This window comes from Pleuronectes platessa, chromosome 15, assembly GCF_947347685.1.
Source record: "Pleuronectes platessa chromosome 15, fPlePla1.1, whole genome shotgun sequence".
Classification (NCBI taxonomy): domain Eukaryota; kingdom Metazoa; phylum Chordata; class Actinopteri; order Pleuronectiformes; family Pleuronectidae; genus Pleuronectes; species Pleuronectes platessa.
Window position 1 is genome coordinate 4,165,855 of NC_070640.1, and position 22,855 is coordinate 4,188,709.

General features: G+C 43.1%; 2 protein-coding genes across 2 annotated transcripts in view; both read left to right on the forward strand.

The window, feature by feature from the left end:
* Positions 1 to 19,994, forward strand: part of LOC128457346 (neural cell adhesion molecule 1-like) — a 159,978-nt gene extending 139,984 nt beyond the window's left edge. Inside the window, exons 9-14 of the mRNA XM_053441996.1 lie at positions 1,635 to 1,785; positions 7,834 to 8,018; positions 8,507 to 8,600; positions 10,692 to 10,859; positions 15,254 to 15,379; positions 19,912 to 19,994. Coding sequence (XP_053297971.1) covers positions 1,635 to 1,785; positions 7,834 to 8,018; positions 8,507 to 8,600; positions 10,692 to 10,859; positions 15,254 to 15,379; positions 19,912 to 19,994 — 807 coding nt within the window. The remainder of the gene's footprint in view (positions 1 to 1,634; positions 1,786 to 7,833; positions 8,019 to 8,506; positions 8,601 to 10,691; positions 10,860 to 15,253; positions 15,380 to 19,911) is intronic.
* A 2,248-nt stretch (positions 19,995 to 22,242) lies between these two features.
* Positions 22,243 to 22,855, forward strand: part of LOC128457347 (neural cell adhesion molecule 1) — a 47,814-nt gene continuing 47,201 nt past the window's right edge. Inside the window, exon 1 of the mRNA XM_053441997.1 lies at positions 22,243 to 22,293. Coding sequence (XP_053297972.1) covers positions 22,243 to 22,293 — 51 coding nt within the window. The remainder of the gene's footprint in view (positions 22,294 to 22,855) is intronic.

The window sequence follows — 22,855 nt, forward strand, 5'->3', positions numbered from 1 at the left end:
CAAAGCAGCAGCGACTGCACAAACAGGGAGAAGCTGAAAATTCAAGTCCATGCTTCTCCACTACACGTCACGTAACGTGATTATTTATCTGCTCGTAAATCGTAAATCAATTATTGGAATTAATCAGCGAATCAATCATCTTCACTTCCACCTCTGCCGTGTTATTAAAACATTTTTCTCCATTTACCTGTGTCCTGTTTACACTCGGACATTGTGCCCACGGTTGCGTCTCCTTCCTGTGTCCCCGCGCTGAGACAAGATGAATGTTGCCCTTTCTAAATGTGCCAGGACACTCCCCGGGACCTTCTGTAAACAGGCAGAAGTATTTCTGCCACATCTGCACCGACCCCGCTCTCTAAGGCTCAGGCCATAATGCTAATACAACAAATATTCAATTATTTATAAAACATAAATGCTGAAGCACCTAGAATGCCTGAAATATTAATAGAAAGTTTGTGGCAGCTCAGCGGAAGATGTATGTCCCCTGTTGGCTGGAGCTGTCGGTCGCCCAGAGGAGAGAAAAGCTGTAGCTGTGTTTTTTTAACAGAGACAGATTTTCCGTGCACGACTTTGTCCTCGGTGTCCATGTGAGTTTCAGGAAACCAAGACACACAAAATACTAAACGTGGGCTGCATGAAAACGTTCAAAATGTCACTAGAGAACAAACCACTCCCCCCCCCCCCCCCCCCCCCCCGAAACAGCCGGTGCCACTAAGCAGGCAGAGCGGTAAACGCGGCCTGCCGAGGAAAATTTAAAAAGCAGGTTTTTAACAAGTCGTTTGTCCCCAACTGCAATTACACTGTTCCAACTGCAATCAGAGTGAGTACAAACCTGCAGCTACACAACGCTAATCAGCAAACTGGAGGAGCCTCACACTTTACGGGTCAGGGCCGAGTTCCAGGCTGATGCAGGGACATTTTCCTCTGCTCCCATAATGCACAAGAGGTTTTTTTATATGTGTGCGAGAGACGGAACGTTCTTGTTAGATTTTTGAGATTCGACATTTTTGTGAGGCCGTAAAGGTTACTGTGTGGAACTTGGCCGCACTCTAAAGGAAAAAAGGGCTGGTGTGTGTTTTTTGTATTTTTCTTATCATCGAAAGATGTAATAAAAATACCGAACTCTCCTGTTTGAGTTCTCCTGCTTCCTCGTTATCTGTGTGTGTGTGTGTGTGTGTGTGTGTGTGTGTCTGTGTGTGTGTGCGTGTGTGTGTGTGTGTGTAGTACTTACTCCACAATACGAAAAATGCAAAAGCAACACCAGTCCTATCTTTGACTATATTTTTTGCAACTACAGAAACAATTTTTTGCCAATTTGTGCAACAATCTCAGTTTTATATTCCGTCTCTGCTGTTTTATTACCAGCTCATTGAAAATTGTAACTTCATCCCATCAATCAAAAAAGTGTTTTATTTTTTTTCCATCATCTTCCTTTCCCATCATGTGTGTTTGTCCAAACCAGTAAACCTAATCCCATCATTCCTCCTGGTTCTCCTGCAGGAAAACCAACAAATATAAAAACAAACCCTCATGAACGAGCCGAGGGGAAAGCAGCAGGACTTTGCAATTTATATCTACGAGAATGTGACAGTGAGGATAATTTCCCTTCTCTCCTTCTTCCCTCTTCTCCTCAGAGCCTCGACAGGAACATCGTGGTGCGCACCCACGCCCGGATCTCCTCTCTCACCTTGAAGAACGTGCAGTTCACGTACGCCGGCCAGTATCTGTGCACCGCCAGCAACTCCATCGGGCAGGACAACCAGCACATGCACCTGGAAGTCCGCTGTAAGTCGCCTGACTCTGCACTTTGTTTTTTTTTCACAGCCGTCAACACAATTTTTTACATTTATCTCCCAATTTCAGAAAGAAAACAAATACGCTTGTTCCGAAATGATTAACGATTCATTGAAGACAAAGTTTTAAAGTTGAGATAAAGTAAAGGGGATTCTTCTTTGCAGCAGAGATCTGTTGAGAACTGTCTCTGATCAGATTCTGATGGTTTCTGAGTTCCAGCAGTTGGAGCTGATGGTGTATTGTTCTCCAGACATTTCCTCCATGAACCTGTTTCTGCTTTATTTCCTTAAAAACAGCATTTGACGTCACCTAGCATCACCTTTTGTTCATTATCAGTTGAATTTACCTGTGTGAAGGTGCACAGAGGAATCAATAGAGGTGATAACACAGAGCTTTACCCTCACGGCCCTTTATTTAAACCACAGCCGTCCTGTCCCCCTGCAATGCATGATGCTATCTTCCTCCCAGTGTATATATCTAATGTGAATACATTGTGCGATACAGAAGATGGTTTTCTACTGCTTTCACAAAGAGACTGGGACCATTCAGCTTCCAGACAGAGTTCTACAGCCTTTTTTGCAGCAGCTGAACAAAAGTTTGATTGTTCAAATATCCCATTAAATGTGCTGCTTTGTGCACGTGACCCATCGTTACACTAACATGACGCCACGCGACCTCCACAGAAGACACATTTGTGGTTGCGGGAGCTTTTTCTTCTCGGGATGAGAAGAGGATTTCAGGATATATGAGAAATAAATGCATCTGGAAATAGTTTGCCTAGAAAACTGAGGAATCAAACCTCATTGCAGAGGACTGATATACCGAATGCATTTGCTGATAAAAAATGAAGAGAAAGACGAATAGGCCAACGCGGTTGTTTGATCATCGAGAGAACATCTCTCATCTCGTGTGAAATGAAGCGGCGGCAAATAACCGTGCAGCACAAAGGCAGCCACGCGTGTCCCTGTCATCATAAATGTTAAGAGATGTCGTCTGTCACAGGAAACGTGCTCCAGCTGTAAATACTGAAACTATTTGTTCCTCTGGTTCCTTTTTTTTTTCTCTACAAGACGTCGTAACCTTTTCTCTCACGGCTCCACCGTCGTAACCTTTAACAGGAAACGACTTTTCATCGGCTACATGTTGAGTTTTATCTCTCGACTCTTTGTTGTAAAGTGCTCATGCGGCGCGATCTAATTCTAAGTAAGTTATAGCGGAGATTAACGCATTAAACTGCTGGCAGGGGCTCGGCAACAGCAAATGCCTTCGGGCCCCCCGAGATGAGAGGTGGGGCCCCCGAGAACAGATGATTAGAATTAGAAGCCCCCCTAATGAGGCCCCGTGCCACTTGTCTCACTGCCAAAACTTCATAGTGTCAGAGGTTTGGTTGAAGATTCAAACTTTTAAATGAGTATATGATGTTGGAGAGAGTTTGCATTGATACTTTAATACTTTTAATGCTACTGTTATTTATGTGTATGACTCTTTGTGACTCAAAGCTTATTTAAAACCTCACAGCCGGTGCAACAGGCTGCGTGTCAACAGTGTCACAGACGTATTGATTCAGGATTATGAGAATTTGTTCATTTGTGATCAAGCAACAGCTTCAGCTCGTTAATCAACAATTAATTTGAAGACAATTACTTTAAAAACTATAAAAGAGGCCGTTAAATATGAGTAAGGTCACAGGAAAAGCTTTCTTACTTTCTGAGATCCCCATTAGCACCAGTATGAGCATGATCTATTCTTCCTTTGTCCACCACACACACAGTCATACACATTACATAAATTAAATACGTTACATAAACACAACAAACAAACAAGGCCACATAAACAAACCAAAACAGCTCATCTCATGAAATGGTTCAAGTTCATACAGAAGAGAAACTAAATATTCTATCTTTTAAAAGATTTTGGGTGTAATTCTTTTAAAATCAGGGTTTTTCCTTCACACAGTTAAACAAGGTTATTATATTTTTACTTTCACATGAATCCATATTATTTAGAGATGCTGTTTTAACAAACATATTCGAACCGTTCTTTAATCCTCTCCTGAACAATATGCAGCCATATGAAGGGAAACTGTAAACCTGCAGTCACCTGCGTTTCCTGGGGATTAATAATAGGTGAGAGAGAGAAAGAGAGAGAGAGAGAGAGCGAGAGAGGGGAGTTTGCTTCCATGGGGACGAAAGTGTCAGCTCCAGCCGAGCCGTGACGTCTCAGGTATGACGTTGGAGAAAGACCCAAGAGAGAGAGAGAGGGGGCGAGAGAGAACATGCATCAGACCCCAGCTGGATGTTATCAGAGGGTATTTCATGTCTCAACAGGACCGAACCATCTCGATGCCAGTCATGTTGTCTGAAGGTTGCAGGGCGGGAATGTAATAAAGTGTAAATTATACTTTCCACATCTGCTTGACTGCGAGAGGGCGGCGAGGGTAATTTTTAGCGGCTGTATTATTATTTTTTCCGCTTCGCTGCCAAGTAACAACCGTCTGCAAGGATCAGGAGGTTAACATGTTTTTCTTTGTTTTGCCAAATTTCAAATGTAATGGTGATGGCGAGGTTAAATTGCTCGGTGGCGTTCAAATCCATCTTAGGTAAACAGTTTACAGCTGAGTATCAGAAGAGCTTTATTCTCTCCATGGTTCATTTGTGGTGGATGAAAACAGCACTTTAACCTCATGGTTACAGTTTTATTTCAACTCAGATGTGAAACAGAACTGCATATTTTACCATTAGCCATCCTGAGGCAATACTAACATGCTGTGCCATCGAAATACGCCCAGTACATGAGCTCTGTGCCATGTTCCCAGTTCATCACCCAAACCAACTCATGTTTTTCGGAGCAGATAAACATGAAGGTGAAGCCAAATCGTACTTGATCTCATTCTGAAATCTGTCGGATGTTAAATTGGTAAAAAAAATTAAAACATAAATCCCAACAAATGCTTAATTGGATTAATATGCTGTGCTCTCGATGTGCCAGCAATTTGCTGAGAGATAGAATCACAATGCAGCAGTGATAGAGTTGTTTGAGGGGCTCGAGTAATCAGCGAGTAATCAGGTAGCTGATTCGCCGTTGCCAAGCAATTATCGATAAGAGGAGGTGCTTTGTCTTGAGCAGGGCTCTCGCTCTCTGTCCTCTATCGCCGCTCGCCCACTCGCAGGAGGAAGACGTTATCTGAGGGTGGAGCTTCCTATCTGCTGCACAGCGTGATCCTATTAGCCGGGCTGAGAGCGCCTGGGTCTGCTGCTGGAGGACTGATACAGGAACGTGTTCATGTCTCCGGCTCTGATCTGTCCAGGTTTTTAGTTTGAGCCAGTCGATTGAAAAGTGTGAGCGAGGAGCAGGCAGGTCGCTTCAGGGAGACGCCTCCGTCCTGAGGGCGTCCCACTTACAGCCTTCAAACTCACGCTGCATCACAGCAAGTCGCTCATTATAGTTTGCATTTCTTTATGTGGTTTTCTCTATATTTGCAGAGGGCAACAGTTTAGCTATGATTATACCCGTACTTTAAGAAATAGCAGAAAATCATTGATGTGAATAGTGGATATGTTAAAGTCAGAGCTTTTTTATCCAAAAGAAATTCAACTAGAATGATGATTTTATCAGTATCTCCTCCCTGGGGAGGCAGAATCAGGGTACAGGGATTTATTCCTTAATTGGTTATTCCTACATGGCTAATATAAAACTTGATATCCCACTAATATTCCTATTTAAATACAGCCATACACAATCTGATGAATGGAAAAAGCCTTCATTACACCACTTTATCGCTTAATGGATGAATTATATCCAAGTTTTCAAATATTAAAAAAAAGATATGGATCCATTTGAATCTTGTTGTTCAGTTGGTTTGTGCTCAACCAGATTTTTCTCACGTGTCTCAATTGGAAAATTTAAAATAAGGTTAAATTTGGAAAATACCCAAAACAATATGCTGTTTACATGATTCATAAAAAAGTAGGTATATTGTGATGTCCCAGAATGACATTGGAACGTTAGTGTGCAGGTAAACACTGAGTCTTCAGCCTTCAGGTATAAACCAGGTCACCGGGACTCAAGCAGGTCAATGAGGCCCCACAGCAGCACTGATAGGAAGCAGTGAGTGAGCGAGTGGCTCCAGGTGAAGGAGCCTCTTTGGACTCGTCCTCATCATCAATCCATAGCAACCGTGCTCTGCAGAGCTTTCAAGGATCCAGGGTCACGGCAAAAAAAACAACAACAACAACCCGACAGTATCAGAGGCCATAGCGTTTCCCAGCACTCGGGAACAAAAGCCTCCTTCACTGCATCCGTGAGTAGCTGCTCGGTGAAAGGGAAACAACACGGGGAAACAATCACCTCCTGTTTGAGCCTCTCGTGCTTTTCAATGACGAGGCCGACAACTAACGCAAATATAGAACACGAGCAGTGACGTGTGTTTTCATCAAATTCCAAAAATAACATTTTCAGTCAAGCCGCATCGGTCACGTTAACATGTCCAACGTTTTTTTTATTTTTAATCAAGATCCGTGAATTATTTCCTGGGAAATTGATGAAAATGTCAAAGGAAGTGGAAAATAAATACCTTGATCCGCCCCCTGTTTGTCTGGCTGCTCTCCAAACTGTAATGGGATCTGTCTCTCTCCCCCCCCCCCCCCCCCTCGCTCTCATCCTTCCACCAAGTTTTCATGTAGAATCCATTTAGTATATTTCTGTGCGGAATCCTGCTGACAAACAAACGGACAGAGAACAAATCACCTCCTTGGCAGAAGCGGTTGCATTTTCTATTGGCGCTGACAGTTTACAGTGTTGTTATTAATGTGGCACACTTGTGATTGTGAGTCGATTAGACTGCCTGTGTGTAATAACGACACTCAGCCCCCGTGAGACACTGAGGTTTTTGTAATTGCTGCAGCATTTCGCAGTAAAACATCACATTTACCTTTCATCACGAGTAAAACAGGCACAAAGAAAAAAGAAAGAAAGAAGCAATTTAACGTCCCATAAAAAAAAACCCAGCATCGCCTTTAAAACTTAACTGGTACCATAAAATACCTCAGCCCCAAAATAGTACAAACGTGACATGAATACAACCATAAGATTATAATATTCTGTCAAGCTGCAGATTTCCAAAGGGAGAGTTTCCCATTGGCAGATCCTGGAGAAGCTGAAACGAGGAGGTTCCTCTCTCCTGTAATGAAGGAATCAGTGTGGCCTCGCTGCATTCTGGGGATTTCTCATGCAGAAAAGATATCAGTTTTATATTATTGTATTTAAAGGGGTTTAGAACTAACAGAGCCAAGTTGGTGTGAGATTATAAAACCAGCTTTGTACTGGTGAATATTTTACTCCTTTTGAGGAACATAATTCAGTCTCAAACTAAAGCTGAGTGAAGCCTTTACTGGAGATCCGCTAACCCTAACCCCCTGAAGGTAGAAGTGAACTGGTGCCAGTCACAGCGGGACGTCGAGTTCATGCACATCCGAGACGCTTCTTGACTTCTCAGTTCAAAAAGTCAGTTTGCAAAGATGACGACTTTTATTGAAGCCAAATCCAAGTTGTTCTATAGTTTATTCAACACAGTGTCAGCATGATGACAGTGTGGGAAAAAAATATACTGTCTTGTATTCCAGAGATGGAGGAAGTACTATGACATTTTACTGAAGTACAATCTTTTCTACATTAGTAAATAGAACTCAAACCCTTGAAGAAGAAAAGTGATAATTGGACCAATTCCCCTCTCGTTAACGACTTTTATAAATATCAAAAACAACGTGTTATAAACATAAAGTATTTTGATAGATAATTGTTGATATATTTCATGCAGTGACAGTGAAAATTACCTGACGATAAATCCACTTAAGTGAATTACAGATATATGATGAATGATCTTAAATACATAAATCAAATAAATGCACTTTGTTACATCCCATCACTTTTGTATTTCCACAGTCAGGACCCAAACACTTAAAATAACAAATTTTTGTATCTGGTGTCATGGGTTGATTAAACACAGGCCATCTTCTCTCTCCTTTTCCTTCGCTGCTGCAGATGCTCCAAAGATCCTGGGGGGGGTGATGACGTACACGTGGGAGGGGAACGCAGCCAACATCAGCTGTGAGGTGGAGGCTCACCCCGGAGCCTCGGTCGTCTGGTTCAGAGAGGACCTGCCGCTGCCCAGCGCCAACGCCACCAACATCAAGATCTACAACACGCCGACCGGCAGCAGCCTGGAGGTGGGCACCTCCTGCTGTTTGCAAAAAATAACACACAAGCTTTTTGACAACATCACAGTTCTTGCCTGTAGTTCCATTTTTATACTTACAAAACCAACCTTTAGAGGCAATTACATTTAGAAAACAACAAGGCTTTTCACTTTGGCTTTGAACATTTGTCAGTTTAAAAGGAAACTTCTATTTCCTACTCGTGAATGAAACCTATAAACAAGAATAAGTGAGTGTCAGGAATAACCAACGAGTCAGATTATAACAGCCTCTTTAAGTACAGAGTGATGGATCTTTGATGTCAACGGACCCAGGGGATAAAGATCAGTTCCTACAACCGAGTTCTCTGCTTCTCTGGAATGACTCACTTGTGATTAGTCGTGATTGAACTGCTCATAAATTGCATCCTTCACTCTTTTCCTAGTTGTTTCATTTTCTTGTTCAATGTTTGTCTGAGGTTTTAAACTTGTTTTATTTGACCCCTCCCCCCCACCCCTCAGATTACTCCTGATTCCAGTGACTTCGGGAGCTACAACTGCACGGCAGGAAATGCAATGGGCACCGAGCACAAGGAATTCCTTCTGATCCAAGCAGGTTGGTCAAGTGAAACCTCATTCTTATCCATCCAGGCGCTCATCCGGTTCTCGGGTTGCGGAGGTATAGCCGACCAGGCTCTCCAGCTCCAGGCCTGTTGGGATATGTAGCCCCTCCAGGGAGTTCTAGGTCGACCCCCTCCACTGTCCACTAGTTTTGGACGCTTGTATTCCCAATCTCATTCTTTTGTTTGTCATGACCCAGAGCTTATGATCATAGATAAGTGTAAGTATGAGGAGAGAGGTCAGGTACAACGCCTCCCCCCTTTGCTTGGGGCATCAACTCACCCCCAACCTGTGCACTGGACATCTTAGAAATAAACTCAATAACTCTGCAACCCCTAAACAATTGAGATATTGAGTTGTGATCAGTTACATTATCAGTATATGATGAAGGAATAACATCCGAACCTCCCTCCACCCTCCGCTGATCCAACCACCCTCGACTAAATGATCGTTCCAAGGTCAAGTTTAATTCCCTGGACTTTTAGAGCTCGGCAGTAAAACCAGGATCAAGGCCCATTAGATGTTATGGATACAATTTTAGAGTCAATTCTTCAGGCAGTCAAAAGGGACAATGTGTGATGTGCTATATGCAGCGGGGGTCGAAAATTATGGGACCACCTTTCCATTCACTTGAAAACACTGACCCTGTCGTCCACCAGGAGGCGCTCCCCCAGTTAGGAAGTGTAGGCAAACATCCAAATTGCTCTGGATCTGTCCTGTAAGTCCTAAAGATAGTTTTTTTTTGTTAGCTTCATTTGCTATGCTAATTGTTTTGGACCCATTAGAGGAGGCAAGTCACTCAGGACCCTCACTAAATACAGTGCAGTATAAATTAATTGGACTCACAACCTCACAAACATCATCGGCCCTTCGAGGTGTTTTCTTTCTCGGTTTTCTCATTTGCTGCTTAACTCATCAGTTTGCCTGAAGCGTCTCCTTCAGACCAGAGCCGGAAAATACACCCTTTAAATACAGTGGTCTCTCCTTTATAGGTATATTCTGCACGTTTAATCATCAATGAAGCGTATGGTTAGAAAAATAACTCTTTTGTGTTACATGATAATCGTACACGAGCCAGTTTTGATTGCGTGGGAGGAATCATTATCTGTTGTGTTTGTGTTTGTGGCTCCAGGAAGTTTGCAGACAAATTGATTGGTGATTAGTTTATTCCGTTGCCATTTAGCATAAGAGATAAACATCCAGCGTGGCTCGGTAATGAACGAGCGGTGAGGTTCCGGTGTTCAAGCCCCAGAGGGCCGCACTGTTCATTAACACCCAACAGCCTCATCGTGATCAATGGAACAGACGACGCACTATCGCTGTGCGTCGGAAGGGAGGTCAGTGGAATCAAAGAGGTTCATCCCCTGGAGAGCAGGAACGTGACCCCCCCCCCCCCCCCGTAGTGTGAATGAGGTACTGCAGTGTCGACCCTCGGTCTCATCTTCAAAGCTGCTGATTCTGAGCAGGAGGTGTTCCATTGACTGCCCCCCCCCCCCCCCCCCGATGCTTTTTAATGCACTACTCCTTCAGCACACTGCAGCACAAACACTGGCAACTACATCTCTGTTTTATTTATGATGGATTAAAACTTCATTTCAAGGGCTTCAAGCACAATAACCACACATTTCACCATTCTGGAATGATGCAATATGTGTCTGAAGAGTCATATCGTGTTTCACAGATAGAATAGATGAGCAAGAATGAGAAGAAAAAAGGGTTTTGAGTAAAGTTGTATTTACTCTTTTTATAAAAGCACGTTAGATGAATCTGCAGCTCTTAAATGAAAACTCAGATATGCTGACGGCCTCTAGATGTCGGAGATGATAATCATTTTTTTATTGTTTTAAGAAAGATGAGATATACAGAGATTAATGCCAGGAACAGTAGAGATGTTATTACAGGGAAATATAAGTTAAACACTGGGTTTATGAGCCCTTTGTAAAACTTACATTTATTAAAACGAATAATGGAGATTTGCCTTTTTACACTAGGAGATAACATTTCAAGCCTCTTATTGTATATCTTTGTACTAGTTTCAGCTTTTGAAAAGAAATAACATTGTACGTTTTGTCTTTCTCCGTTGCAGAGGTGCCTTCATCGCCAGAGATCCAGTACGTGGAACCTTTCTCCAGCACAGCGGTGGCCGTGTTCGAGGAGCCCGACTCCACCGGAGGGGTTCCCATCATCAAGTACAAGGTGGAATGGCGTCTGCCCGGCCAGGACTGGACTGGCAGGGAGTATGAAGCCGACGAGGGTGAGTCATATCGGACGCTGCAAGGGAAGAAACCTGAGCTGTAGATCAGAGATTTACAATTATAACTGGCAAAGAAACGCAGACAAAGCAAAAAGAGGCAGTTTGAATATTTAATATCTAGTGTTTATGTCCAGAGGGGAGTAGTAGTACTTGGAAATACATTTACTCTGTGGTGCGGCCTGTCTCTGCACTTATTGCATTTGCTTCCTCTTTGTTGCTGAATTGTGTTGCTTACATGCATTTGTAGGTTGGACCTCTCCCTTCTATTGGTTCTATCAGGTCTTTAGAAGGGTTAATCATTCAAACTGACCAATGGATTAACAGGATATCGCCCTGCAGAGCGACTGATTAACCCGGGGACTGTAAATTAGGGCCTAGTCAATAAGAGGTTGAAGTCTTTAGTGGCCTAAGATGGAGAAAATTGGAAATGCCCTGATTTAGTTCGAAAACCGTGGGGTTGTCTTTGAGAAGATGACTCAGTCACCCACCTTCACTTCATGACTGCATCTGATCAGTCAAAAAAAGGCTATTAACACTTTCCACCTCATTTAAGGTCCAAGAAAAAGAAATCGTTGCTCTTACTTGTTTGTAAGATTTTCTGCAAGTAAACAGCAAACAGCAAACAATGTGGTTCCTGTTTGTACTATCACTTGCATGTTAGGTTTACATGGTGGTTATGTGACATGAGTTTTCAGGTGTGTTAGTATGAAAATTACTGAGCTAAAATGCTGAAATGATCATTTCATATCTCCAAATTTAACAACAGGCATTTCTTAAGGTGGGACACAAAGTAAATGAAGTTGAAAACAAAAACCGGATATAAAAACAAACTCCAATTTTCCAATCATTCAAAATGTCTCTATTGAGTCCTCTCAATGAGCGGAACATAACAAAGTGTCTTAACGAGCTCTGTCTAGTATCTTACTTTGTCATTAGAGGCAGAACAAAAGCATCCACTGTGATGCAGAGTGAGGATCAGTTTTGAATTCATCAACACTCACCTTGATTTCCCCCGAAAAGTCACAGATTGTTCTTTTAATCAAGTGAAGTGGAAGCGAGGGACGTGGTTAGCGTCTCTGTTGAGGGTCAGTGATTTCTGACCCTCAACAGACGGTCACAAGCATCAGCCCCCCCCCCTCCTCCATTGTTCTGTCTGTTTCCTTTGGACTCCACCTCCCACACGAGGCAAATATGAGCCAGAGCTGCAGAAACACACACTGGTGCCAGCAACAAGAGTTAATCCCAACATGACAGGGGCTGATGTCAAGAGGGGAGGTGGAACCCAGTGCAGCCTGAATGACAGTCAGCTCAGACACTGACAGGCCCCAGATGATATCCACCCCCCCCCGCCGAGGGTCCGCGGCTCTCACAGATCTGGATGGTTCTCGTCCCGTCTGCCACACGGGACCTGTCCGTCAGCCGGTGACAGGCTGCTCTGTCAGCTCGAGGCCCGAGAGCCGCCTGTCACGAGAAAACAAAACACATGCACCCACACAACAACAAGCGAATGGTGCCACAAATACAGAGCACATCACCTAATCCACATCTTAACATGAAGCAAAGACTTTTCCCCAAAAAATGGGTATACATGTCCTCCAGGATATTTAAAATAGGGATTTTGATTTGGAAAATCTGGATTATAGAAGAAGATATTTAGGATGCAGTGCCAGGAATGAACAGGAGAACGTGTTGTGATAAATAACCAGTTAAACGACTGAAATGTTCAAATAGAAAAGTGTTTATTTCAGTTGTCAGAGCTGCTAAACATAGTTCAGCCAGACAGTGAAACTACAGTCGTCCCTATGGGCCCATAACCTACTCCACTGTATATTTGACTGTATTTACACAGGACCTTTCAAGTCTTATCGACAACACAGACATTGTGAAAGCGCTTCTTTCTATTACACACCATTCATTCACCCTCGGTACTTCAGAATGCAGGTTTGAGGTTTAAGATAAGATAAGATGCATTTATTCGTCCCAAACACATGCACAGTCATGCAAAGGCACACTCATGCAGGTAGGGACATTTAATCTCTGCTTTTGAACCATCTGGTGCAGGACACACAGAGCAGTGAGCAGCCGCGTACGGCGCTCGGGGAGCAGATGTTGGGGGAGTAAGGTGCCTTGCTCAGGGGCACTAGACAGGGTAGGGAGACTCTTGGATTTTTGGACAGATCAATCCAGGTTCGTCTTTTGTTGTCTCTCCGTGGAGTCGAACCAGAGACGAACCAGAGACCTTCTCTGCCCATAGTCCAAGTTTCTGCCACTAGACCACCGCCAGAGCATCGAACCAGCGACATGTTAGTTCATGGACGAGTCTCTCTACCCCCTGAACATTGGCGTTACCCTCTCTGCTCATACGTGAAGCTTCAGGTCAAATATCTTTCTTATGCTGGAAATTATACAAAGAAAGAGTAGAAACAGAAATTAAAATGGGAACATTCCTTTTAATTCTACAGCAGAAGTGGTGATTGAAGTCATTTGTGATTTGTAAAACCTTAAATAATGACTCTGGTCTCACGCTCTGTTCTTATCTCAAACTACTTAACGAGATCAGAACCAACAAGGCCCAGTACTCCCAGTCTGCTCCTTCGATTGTTAATTGATTGAAATCCACTAGCTCGACGGTTGGTTACTTCTTCAATGACGTGAGCAACACAAACCCAATTTTACCTCCATTCATTTGTGAAGTACACACTCCAGGTTGCTGCAGTAATCATGTGCTGTAGAGATACATTGATTAACATGTGTTAGAAATCAGTCCGATTCAGTCGGTCCAGTGCAGATCACCTTTCAGAGAAGCTGAGAGGGAAACCAGGCTGTGTTCTTCACTGGTGAATTACTCCTACTGGTTTCAGCCAGGTGTGAACACATCTGCACCCAGTTTGCATCTGCACCCAGCAGTCGCTCATGCACGGTTCATATCCCCGACGTCCTTCTCATTGAGACATTAACTTTAAAAAAAACACATTCAGAAATGTTCTCTCCATGTGTCACAATAATCAGGGAAACGCTCCTCAGCTCCTTTGGGTCTGAATTTTATTTTCATCCATGAAATTACCATTCTGTGTATCGCGCAGTGTGATATCAGCTGAGTGGTTCCTTCCCCCCCCCCCCCCCCCCGCACAGAAGTCAGGAAGCACATTTATGTATAATATGTGTGTTTGTATCCTAATTGAAATCTCAGTGGCGTCGACTAATATGCAAATTACTCCGTCTGTGTAATGAAATGTAACCGAGTACATTTTAATCAGGACATTTTATTATTTTTCCCCCTAAATTCAGACATTAAGGAAATTATTTAGATTATATGTTTTATACTTAAAGTTGTCATCATTCCTACTTTTTACTATGTAAATTGATTCGACCCTTGAAATGACATTTGAAGGGAGCCGGCTGCTGGTGTCTAATGCCCCTCACGCCCTTTGTGTTATAATTGATCTTTAATGGTATTGTCCTACAGTAAAAACCAGTAACGATGAAACCACAGAGTTCCACTGTAATTAGACCTTTTTTCCCTTTTTATTGGGGTTTGATTTTTCACCGTGTTGCTCTGCTCTGCCTCAGGGCTCCTCGGCTGTCATTAAACTTCCCTCTCCATCTGTAATATCCTGGGATGTTTATGTGCAGCTTTGCTACCGTTTGTCACGAGTCCCCGGGAATAATCCCATCAGGAGAATATTGCAGTTTACCTGCGGTGACCTGCCGACTGCCGCATGTACAGGATGAATAAAGAAATGTCTCAGGCGGATGTTTCTGTCAGAGCTGGAAGTAGAGAAACCAACAAGGAACATGACGTTAGGTGGCTGAGTGCCAATCAAGCTGCACCAGGTTGCATCGCTCATAGATATCAGTGCAAATGACGGTGATTAATACAATAACATATATTTCATTAACCAAAATAATTTTGTCATACCTCAAAGCTCATTTATTTGTTTGCAGTGAATTAGTTTCAGTGTGTAAGTTGCACATTTTCATCTAAACTCCATCTCTGCAACCTGCCAGCATCTTATCATCAATACTGAATGAGCCCGGTGAATTCTGTGGGTTTCTGAGGGTTATCCTGTTGTTGCATCCTCGTTAACTTCCACAGGCTGCAAGTCCTCCTGGATTTCACCTGATGGAATTATAAAAATAAAGATTTTCTATCACACACGAATCAAGAAGGTGAAAAACAAACCAAAAAACAAACATGTAGGATCGGAAATCGAATTCTGAGTCTGTTTATGTGGAACTGGTTGAAAAACGTAACTTTAGATTCTTATTTTTAATCTGTATTTCTGTTTTTTGGGGGGTTAACGAAATTTAGTGTGTACGTGGTGACACTGAAGTTGTATCCCTGGTTCACCTGCATGGACTAACATGGTGCTCTCCCCCCCCCCCCCCGACAGACACGAGCAGGATCACCATCGTTGGCCTGAAACCAGAGACCACCTACGAGGTCAAGATGTCGGCCATCAACGGAAAGGGCGAAGGCGAGAGCAGCGAGGCCAAGACCTTCAAGACGGAGCCAGTCCGTAAGTACCCCCCCCCCCCCCCCCCTCCTCCGCCCGTGTCCCCGTTCTGAAGTCAGCGCTCCTCTGACCCCACCCCCCCCCCCCCAACACTTTGAAGCTAATTCTCACCTCCACCGCCCGCCAGTGTCTAGCTGAGCCCAGATGCTTTCCCCCCTACGCTCCTTTATTCTCACGCCAAGCCCCCCCCCCCCCCCCTCAGCGCAGGCCCTTCCCCATCCAGTGCTAGAAGGAGCGATAACTCATGAAGCCATTGCCACATCTAATCATCTTCGTTAATGGTGTTAACTTTGCAAACGTGTGACCTCTGTATCCATCCTCGGACGATCGTGTGTGATGTGGGAGTCAAACCCTCTCTACGTCTCTTTGCAGAGCTTTAGCTTCCCAGCCGCCGAGTCACGTCTCTGAGGCCAATTTAATACTTCAGTGTGAAGTGGCGGTTCTGTATTTAGAGTTCAGGGACAGTGATAACGTGTCAGAGATGAAATGTTGGATATTTCAAATGCGTTTGAAGGAAAAATCTCAACCCAGAGCCAGAGAGATGCAAGGAGAACACCTGCTTCTCAGGTGGATATCGGGGGGAGATTCTGACCAAGTTGCATTTGCTCATCAGCCGTGGCACATGCACCAGATTCCTGGATTTTCCTGTCATCTTCTGCATTCTCACCATTTCTGTCCTCTTCTTGACAATCGCAGAATCAGTGAGCTGACTGCAAAGATGTGCAAAAACGACATGTAGAAAATAAACAAGGTCCTATGGAGGTCCAGAAACTGAGTGCGGCTCCAGGATGTAAAACAAAGATCTCTTGGATCTAGTTTACACTCGTCCAGTATGTGATTAATGTAACGACTGATCATTTAATAGACTTTTCTCCTTTTAACTTGCAAACAGAGTCTATAAAGGGGGTTAGGGTTGATGTGCCCTTGAGCATCTCATGTATAAAGACAGGATGGTTGCAGCTGCTGCTCCATATGTTTCATAGCACATTGTTTTCTATGATAGGGCTGGTATAGCACAGTGTGATGTATATATGGAGACTGGAAGTCATCGGGGGGGGGGGGGGGGTGGGGGGGGGGGGTCGCCGCACTTCACTGAAATGACAGCTGACAGCGAGATAGGAGAGCAGATTTAAAGTTTGACAGCAGCGGCGTGATTGGCTAATTGAGATAACGGCCGGGTCTGATTGGATTACTGTAAACACCCGACTGTCAGCTGATTAGAGGAGGCAGGGAGAGAGCTGTGGATAAATGGAACAGAGAGAGAGAGTCCTACTCGCTTTACACGGTCGAGAAACAAACCTAATGTTGGTCGCACTTAATAAGAAGACATTACTGACATAAGATATATTTGAAATGTCAGCACAGCATCAAACTGTGCTCGTCTCAATATTGATGAGGAACTCGGATTAAAGGATAATTCTGCTTCTTACTTTTAGACTTGTGCTGTTATTGCTTCAAAGACGTTTTCTAAGATTATAAGACAGGTTTTAAAAGGAGCTATTAGTTTATCTGGATTATTTAAACCTCTTTAATTGTGGAGTAAACCAACGTGAGCACGGCTGAAATGTTTGTAATTGAGACAGATGTTTGGAACTATAATTATTCGAGTGTTTTACTTTGGTCTCTGATTCTTTTAGTATCTTTTTTAACAGCGCATCTAAATGAATTTGTTATAATTCCATTTTATGATGTAACAGGGAAACAAAGAAGATGTGACTCTTGTCGCAATAAACCAGAATTATCCTTCGAACCATTGCAGTTTTCTAGTTCACCCAGAATACTCTTAGAAGACAACAGGCCTATTTTTATTCAGCATCATTAATAAATCTTCCTTTTAGTTTGTAGTCGCCTCTGTGTTTTTGCTTCTATCTGTGCCGCACCCCCCCCCCCGCCCTGTGCTTTCTGTAGAATCAGCTCCTCTCAGCCTCCTGCTCAGTTTGTCTGAATCCCAGAAGCTGAACGTTCGAGTCGAGTCACTCTCACAGGAAAAGTGTGTGTTCATTCACTTTAGAGTAGTTCAACTTATGTGAGGTTCAGCTCAAACTTTACTTAAAGTATCATTTACAGAAATGGAATGAAGCTTAGATTATCATTGAATGTGCCGTATTACATTAGAGTAGCACAGCGGGGGGGGGGGGGGGGGGGATTGGCAGCCGGGAGAAAGAAAACACAGAATCCATCCTGAACGACGTCTTATCCAAAGTGTGGAGCCATTTTAAAAGTCACATTCTTTTTTGAAATACATTTCTTATTTGAAATAGTTTAAAGTGTCCCGGGGGATTATCAGAGTGGAGAGTTAGGAGCAGATAGAGAAGTCAAACGAGACACAACAGCAGAGTGTGTTAGAGGATGTGGCAGCACAGAGCTGCCCTCTCTCATGGTTCACATTTCTCATTTCACTGTTTTTTCTCTTTCTGTCTGTCATTTGTTTTGTCATCATGGTTTTTCCATCTGCTCTCTATTCCATCAGACCTCTCAGGCTATTCTTTCACAAGTAAGTTTATTTTCTCCCCCCTCTCCCCCTCCCCCCCCCGACGTCTTGTGTTTGTTTTATTTCCCCTTTCTGCACTCGGTTCCATCTCCATGAAATGAATCTGCTTTTTATTTGACCGTTAAATACATTTTAAATACTTCCTTTTAAGCGATGGAAGGAAACATGCTTTCATAATAATGTAAATCTCTGTCACGTCCTCCACGGAAAAAGTTCAACAGGAATCCCTACCCCCCCATAGATATGGTTTTTCCCTGTTCTCATTCACGACCTGTTGTACTAGTTTTCCAGATGGCGGTGCATTCCTTTGTGTTAATGTGCGTTCAGGTTTGTTGTTGTTGTGTTGTGATAGATTGATGTGACATGCAGCCTCTGGCGGGAGAGTTACTCTCGGTGCTGCTCTCGCCGGTAACGTTTTTATTTTGGCGTCTCTCTCTCCCCTCTCTTATAAGACATATTGGACTTGTGCTCTGCAGCCGCTCAGCCTCAGACTGTTAGAAAACCTCTTCAAAGAAAAGGGACTGTATTAAAAGATAACCGGGGAAGAATACAGTCATATTAACGAACCAAATTCATGGGCATTAAGGATACTTTCTGGCGGTAATGTTAAAAGCATCGGATATAAAAGAGTGTGGAAGCTTAAGGTTTAAATATTCAGGCTTTCTATTGCTGCGATATGAGCTCCTGGACTGCTTTTATTTCCAGATTAGACTTAATTAGACGTGAGGACAGTTGTGTCTCCGAGGTCACAGGAGAAAAACGGATACCTTCACAGTTTCTGTCTGGAAGCAGGTGGTGAGGAACTGCAGCTCGAGAGAAGTTAGTTTACTGTGTGTTGCTGCTAAAACCCCCCCAGGGCTCTGATTCCTCTTTATTTTAGGCTTCATAGATATGGACAGAGTAGAGCAGGTCACAGAGTTTGGATTCAGATCCAGAGTACGCACGTTGTGTCCCACTTTCAGGAGCCGCATCCATCAGGGGACTTTGTTTACGAGGGCTTCATCTACCGAGTGAGGCAGTCTCATCTGCAGAGGATTTCCTCTTTGCATCAGTTTAGCTGCTGTAGCATTGTTAGCTTCATCAGTGGCACACGATGAATCTGAGAATAGGTTGCAGATCCACCGGTCGGATGCTTTGTGGGTCTGTAATGAGTGTGCGTGTTCGTTAGACACGTTTGAAGAAGCCTTCAGAGTTGACGTCCACATGCAGCCCTTGAATTAGTGAAAAAGTATAAGTATGGAAGGACCCAGATCTAACACTAAGCATAATACTGTTAAATCACAGCTGATCAAATATGAAAACAGCTCAGGATCCTGTGAATAAACCCTGAGAGACTCTGGATCATTTGCTGCGTCTCAATTCGTGTTGTGTTGTCTGCAGAGCTGTTTTCACGCTGACACGTATAAGTCGAGGTGCAGAGCTCTGAACGCAGCCACACGCTGAACACTCCATTAAAGTGGAAAGTCACAGTGCGGCTTCCAGGGCCTCGGTCAAGGGCCGCTGCAGTGTAGCTCTCTAAATCTATCTTTCTATTATTATGGGATGAAAGTGCATGAGCAGAGAAAAAAACAACTGGGTTTAATAATAAGAAGCCATATCTGAAACAAAGCTATTCCCAGAAGTTTAAAAGAAATGTCTCTGATCCTTAATGGGTTTTAAAGTTTGACATTTTCTCTGCAGGGGATATTTTCCTTATGTGTAATGTATAATTCCTGCAACATACAGTATCCAGTGTGTTTTAATAGGATTGAATACAAGATTATCGGACATTTATCTACATTTGATCATCTGTGGTCATCCCTTGCTTCTGCAGCTCATAATAAACACAGCATATTATAGAAACTTGGCAGACAGCATGATAATAGAATCCATACATCTACTGTTACAGGGACATTCCCTTTTAAACAGGCCGAGCTGTTGTATCCCAGAGTTATGTTCCCACAGGAGACAGAATAAAAAAACTAAACACAAGTGACCGGGGCACAGAGCTGCTCATGTCGAGGAGAATCTCCGGCTCCTCTCACCCGTGTTTTCATCCTTTCAGTTTCCTCAGCGGTTCCTCCCACTACCACTGCCACCAGTCTGGCCCGTAGTGAGTATTTGCCGGTCCAGCAGTGTGCAGTGTGACTCTCTCTCTCTCTCCTCACCTCTCTCTCTCTCTCACCTGCTTGGCCTCACATGTAGATGTTCACAGGAGGAATCACACCTCCTCTGTAGAGCTCGATGAGTCGGCAGCTTGTTGTTAGATTCGCTAACATCGATAGATTTTGATTTCACTAACTTTTGCCGAGGACGCGACGTCCGGCCTCCTAACTCTCTGATCCTAGTGATAGTTGTGTGGGTGAGATTTGATTAACCCAACGTGCTTGTTCGTTAATATCCAAATCACAGAATAGACGCCTCTGATTGTGGTAAAATTAATTTTGGATTGCATACTAACTCTAATGCCCACATGCAGGTTGGTGCAGTAGCAGAAATGTAGCATGACGTCAAAGTATTGAAATGTGAGTGTGCAGAAAAAATATATTTTGCCCTTAAAACAAATTAATAATCATCATAAATAATCATAGTCTCCACATTGGTCAAAATAACCAGGATGAGCATTATGGTAATAATCCTGCAGCCCTATATTCTATTCACAGATAATTACAACCAATTCCTACTTTGTTAGACGGGTTTTAATATCTATTTATCTTATTTAATTCATTATGATGAATTTGTCCAAAAACTACGAGAGACCTGTTATTTACAAAATGTTCCAGCCCACAGAGAATGCATTTTGTACATTTAAATGCTATTTTCAGAGAAGACTATGTACAAAATATGTATTTTGACGAGAATAATTTCATATAATTTCACAGAAATTAGCATTTTTCCAAGTTTAACAAGTGTCCAACTGGTAAATCCAACTGGAAACTCCAACCTGAGATAGATGAGAATGAGAAAGTGTCCTCTCCAAAGCTTCACTAAAATGAAAATCCCCCAAAACACAACATCAGATGTATTTTTTCCGTGTGAAAATCTCACCTCCAGGGTAAAACCTTTGCAGTGAGCATATTGGATTTTACACTGGGCAGAAGCGCCTGGAATCATAAACATTGACTGGTTAGAAAATCAGCCTTAACTCTATTGATCTGAACCTAGAGCTTCATTCCTAAGCCTTTTTGACAGGTGCCTTAAATGCATCGCTGTTCAAAGGAGCCCGGTACCACCTCGGAATACAACTCCTCCCCCCCATCTACCCACCACCTACAGAGTCTGTGTGTGCTGGTTCTGTCCACTGGTTCTGAATCTCCTCGAGAAGCATCAGGCTGATAGAACCAGGACAGAGACAGAGCTACTCGTGCTTTACCTCATTAGAGAAGCTGTGACATCTGAAAACCCTCCAGGTCAGAGAAGAGTAAACAATCAGCAACACTTAACAAACCCCCCCCCGCTGGTGTTTCATGATCGTCTGGTGGAAAACAACCAGTGATATGGTTATTGATGACACCTCAGCCAATTTTGTAATTCACACAAACCTGCAGAAAAGAAGCTGCTTTGTGTTTTTGTGGTCACCGGAGGAAACTGCCACGTGTGTATCGCTGCTGCTGCTTTTAACTGGTGCTCTGTACGGGAGCCGGATGCTCTTGGAGTTTTCCTAACTGCATCCAAACCCTTTGAAAACATTTGTCAGATGAAAACCTCAGAGTCCGACTCTCCGAGGAAGCTGTTGCCCATCGTCCAGCTGATGCTCTGTGTGTTATTCTGCTAAATGCATCACTCAGAAGGCTTTTAGTGCGTCATCGGAAGCAGACCCTGTTTCTCATGATGTGTCTCATGTGTTTGTGTTGTTGTTGCTTCTAAAAGCTGCAGAGTCGCCTCCACTCCTCCTCTCACCCTGATTTCCCTGTTTGCTTCCAATTATTTTAGACTTTTGTTTAAATTCAAATTGGGCATTAAAGTTCCTGTGTGTGGAATAGTGTTGGTTGTGTGGAAGGGATGAGGAAACTCTCTGGCTGCACAGTTTTTGGTTGTGTCGTAAAAATCAATAACCTACGACAAAAACAACCAAAACTGAGTCTGCAACCGCTTCATAATTCCTTATGTGTATTTATAGAAATCTGTTTTAAAATCAATTTGTGTATTTTCTTTTTGTTGTTTATGTTGTTTATGTTCCTTTCTGTGTCATTTTGTCTTTTTAACATTTGTTTTTGTTCATTGTGTTTGACATGTTTTCATCATTTCAAAAATGTTTTGTATGTTTCCCATATACCCTTCCCCCCCCCCCTCCTCCTCCTGCCCCACTTCTCCCCATTCCCCCCCCCCCCCCCCCCCTCTTCTCCTATATTTTCCTTTGAACCAATCACGTGCGTGTGCATCATGTGACTTTGTCATGTGGCTCTTGCATGGTGCTGACGATGTCGTCTTCGCCGGCCAACAGAAGGTAACTGGTTCTTTTCGTTTGTTTAGTTTTTTAGTTCAGCAGCGATCACGTAGAAAACTTTTTTTTTTTTTTACTAAATTAGATCTTTTTTTAGACGAGACGTTAAAAACACTTTCACTTTTTTTTTTCATTTGGCCATTTTCTCATCCACCTCAAAGCATTTAGTGAACATGTTCCAGCTCCTCCAAGTCATCTGGAGACTTTCTCCTTCATCTCACCAGTGATGCCTTTGCCCATTTCCCATTATAGACCATTGTAGACCATTATGACCATTATAGACCATTATAGTAGTTATGCAAGATTCTTCCCTTCCTAGTGCCTTGTTACAGATTTAAACTGCATCAATTATATAAGAAAAACTCGACATCATGAACAAAGCAGTCTAATATTATCTTATTTATAATTGCTTATTTCATTATAATTGGACTCACTAAACTTATTTTACTGTGAGGCTCAACACGATTACTTGTGAATTGCTGAGTCATGCAGACATTTCATTCTAATTGGGCTCACGCATTTCATTCCATCTCTTAAAGATATTAACGTGCATTCAGAAAATACA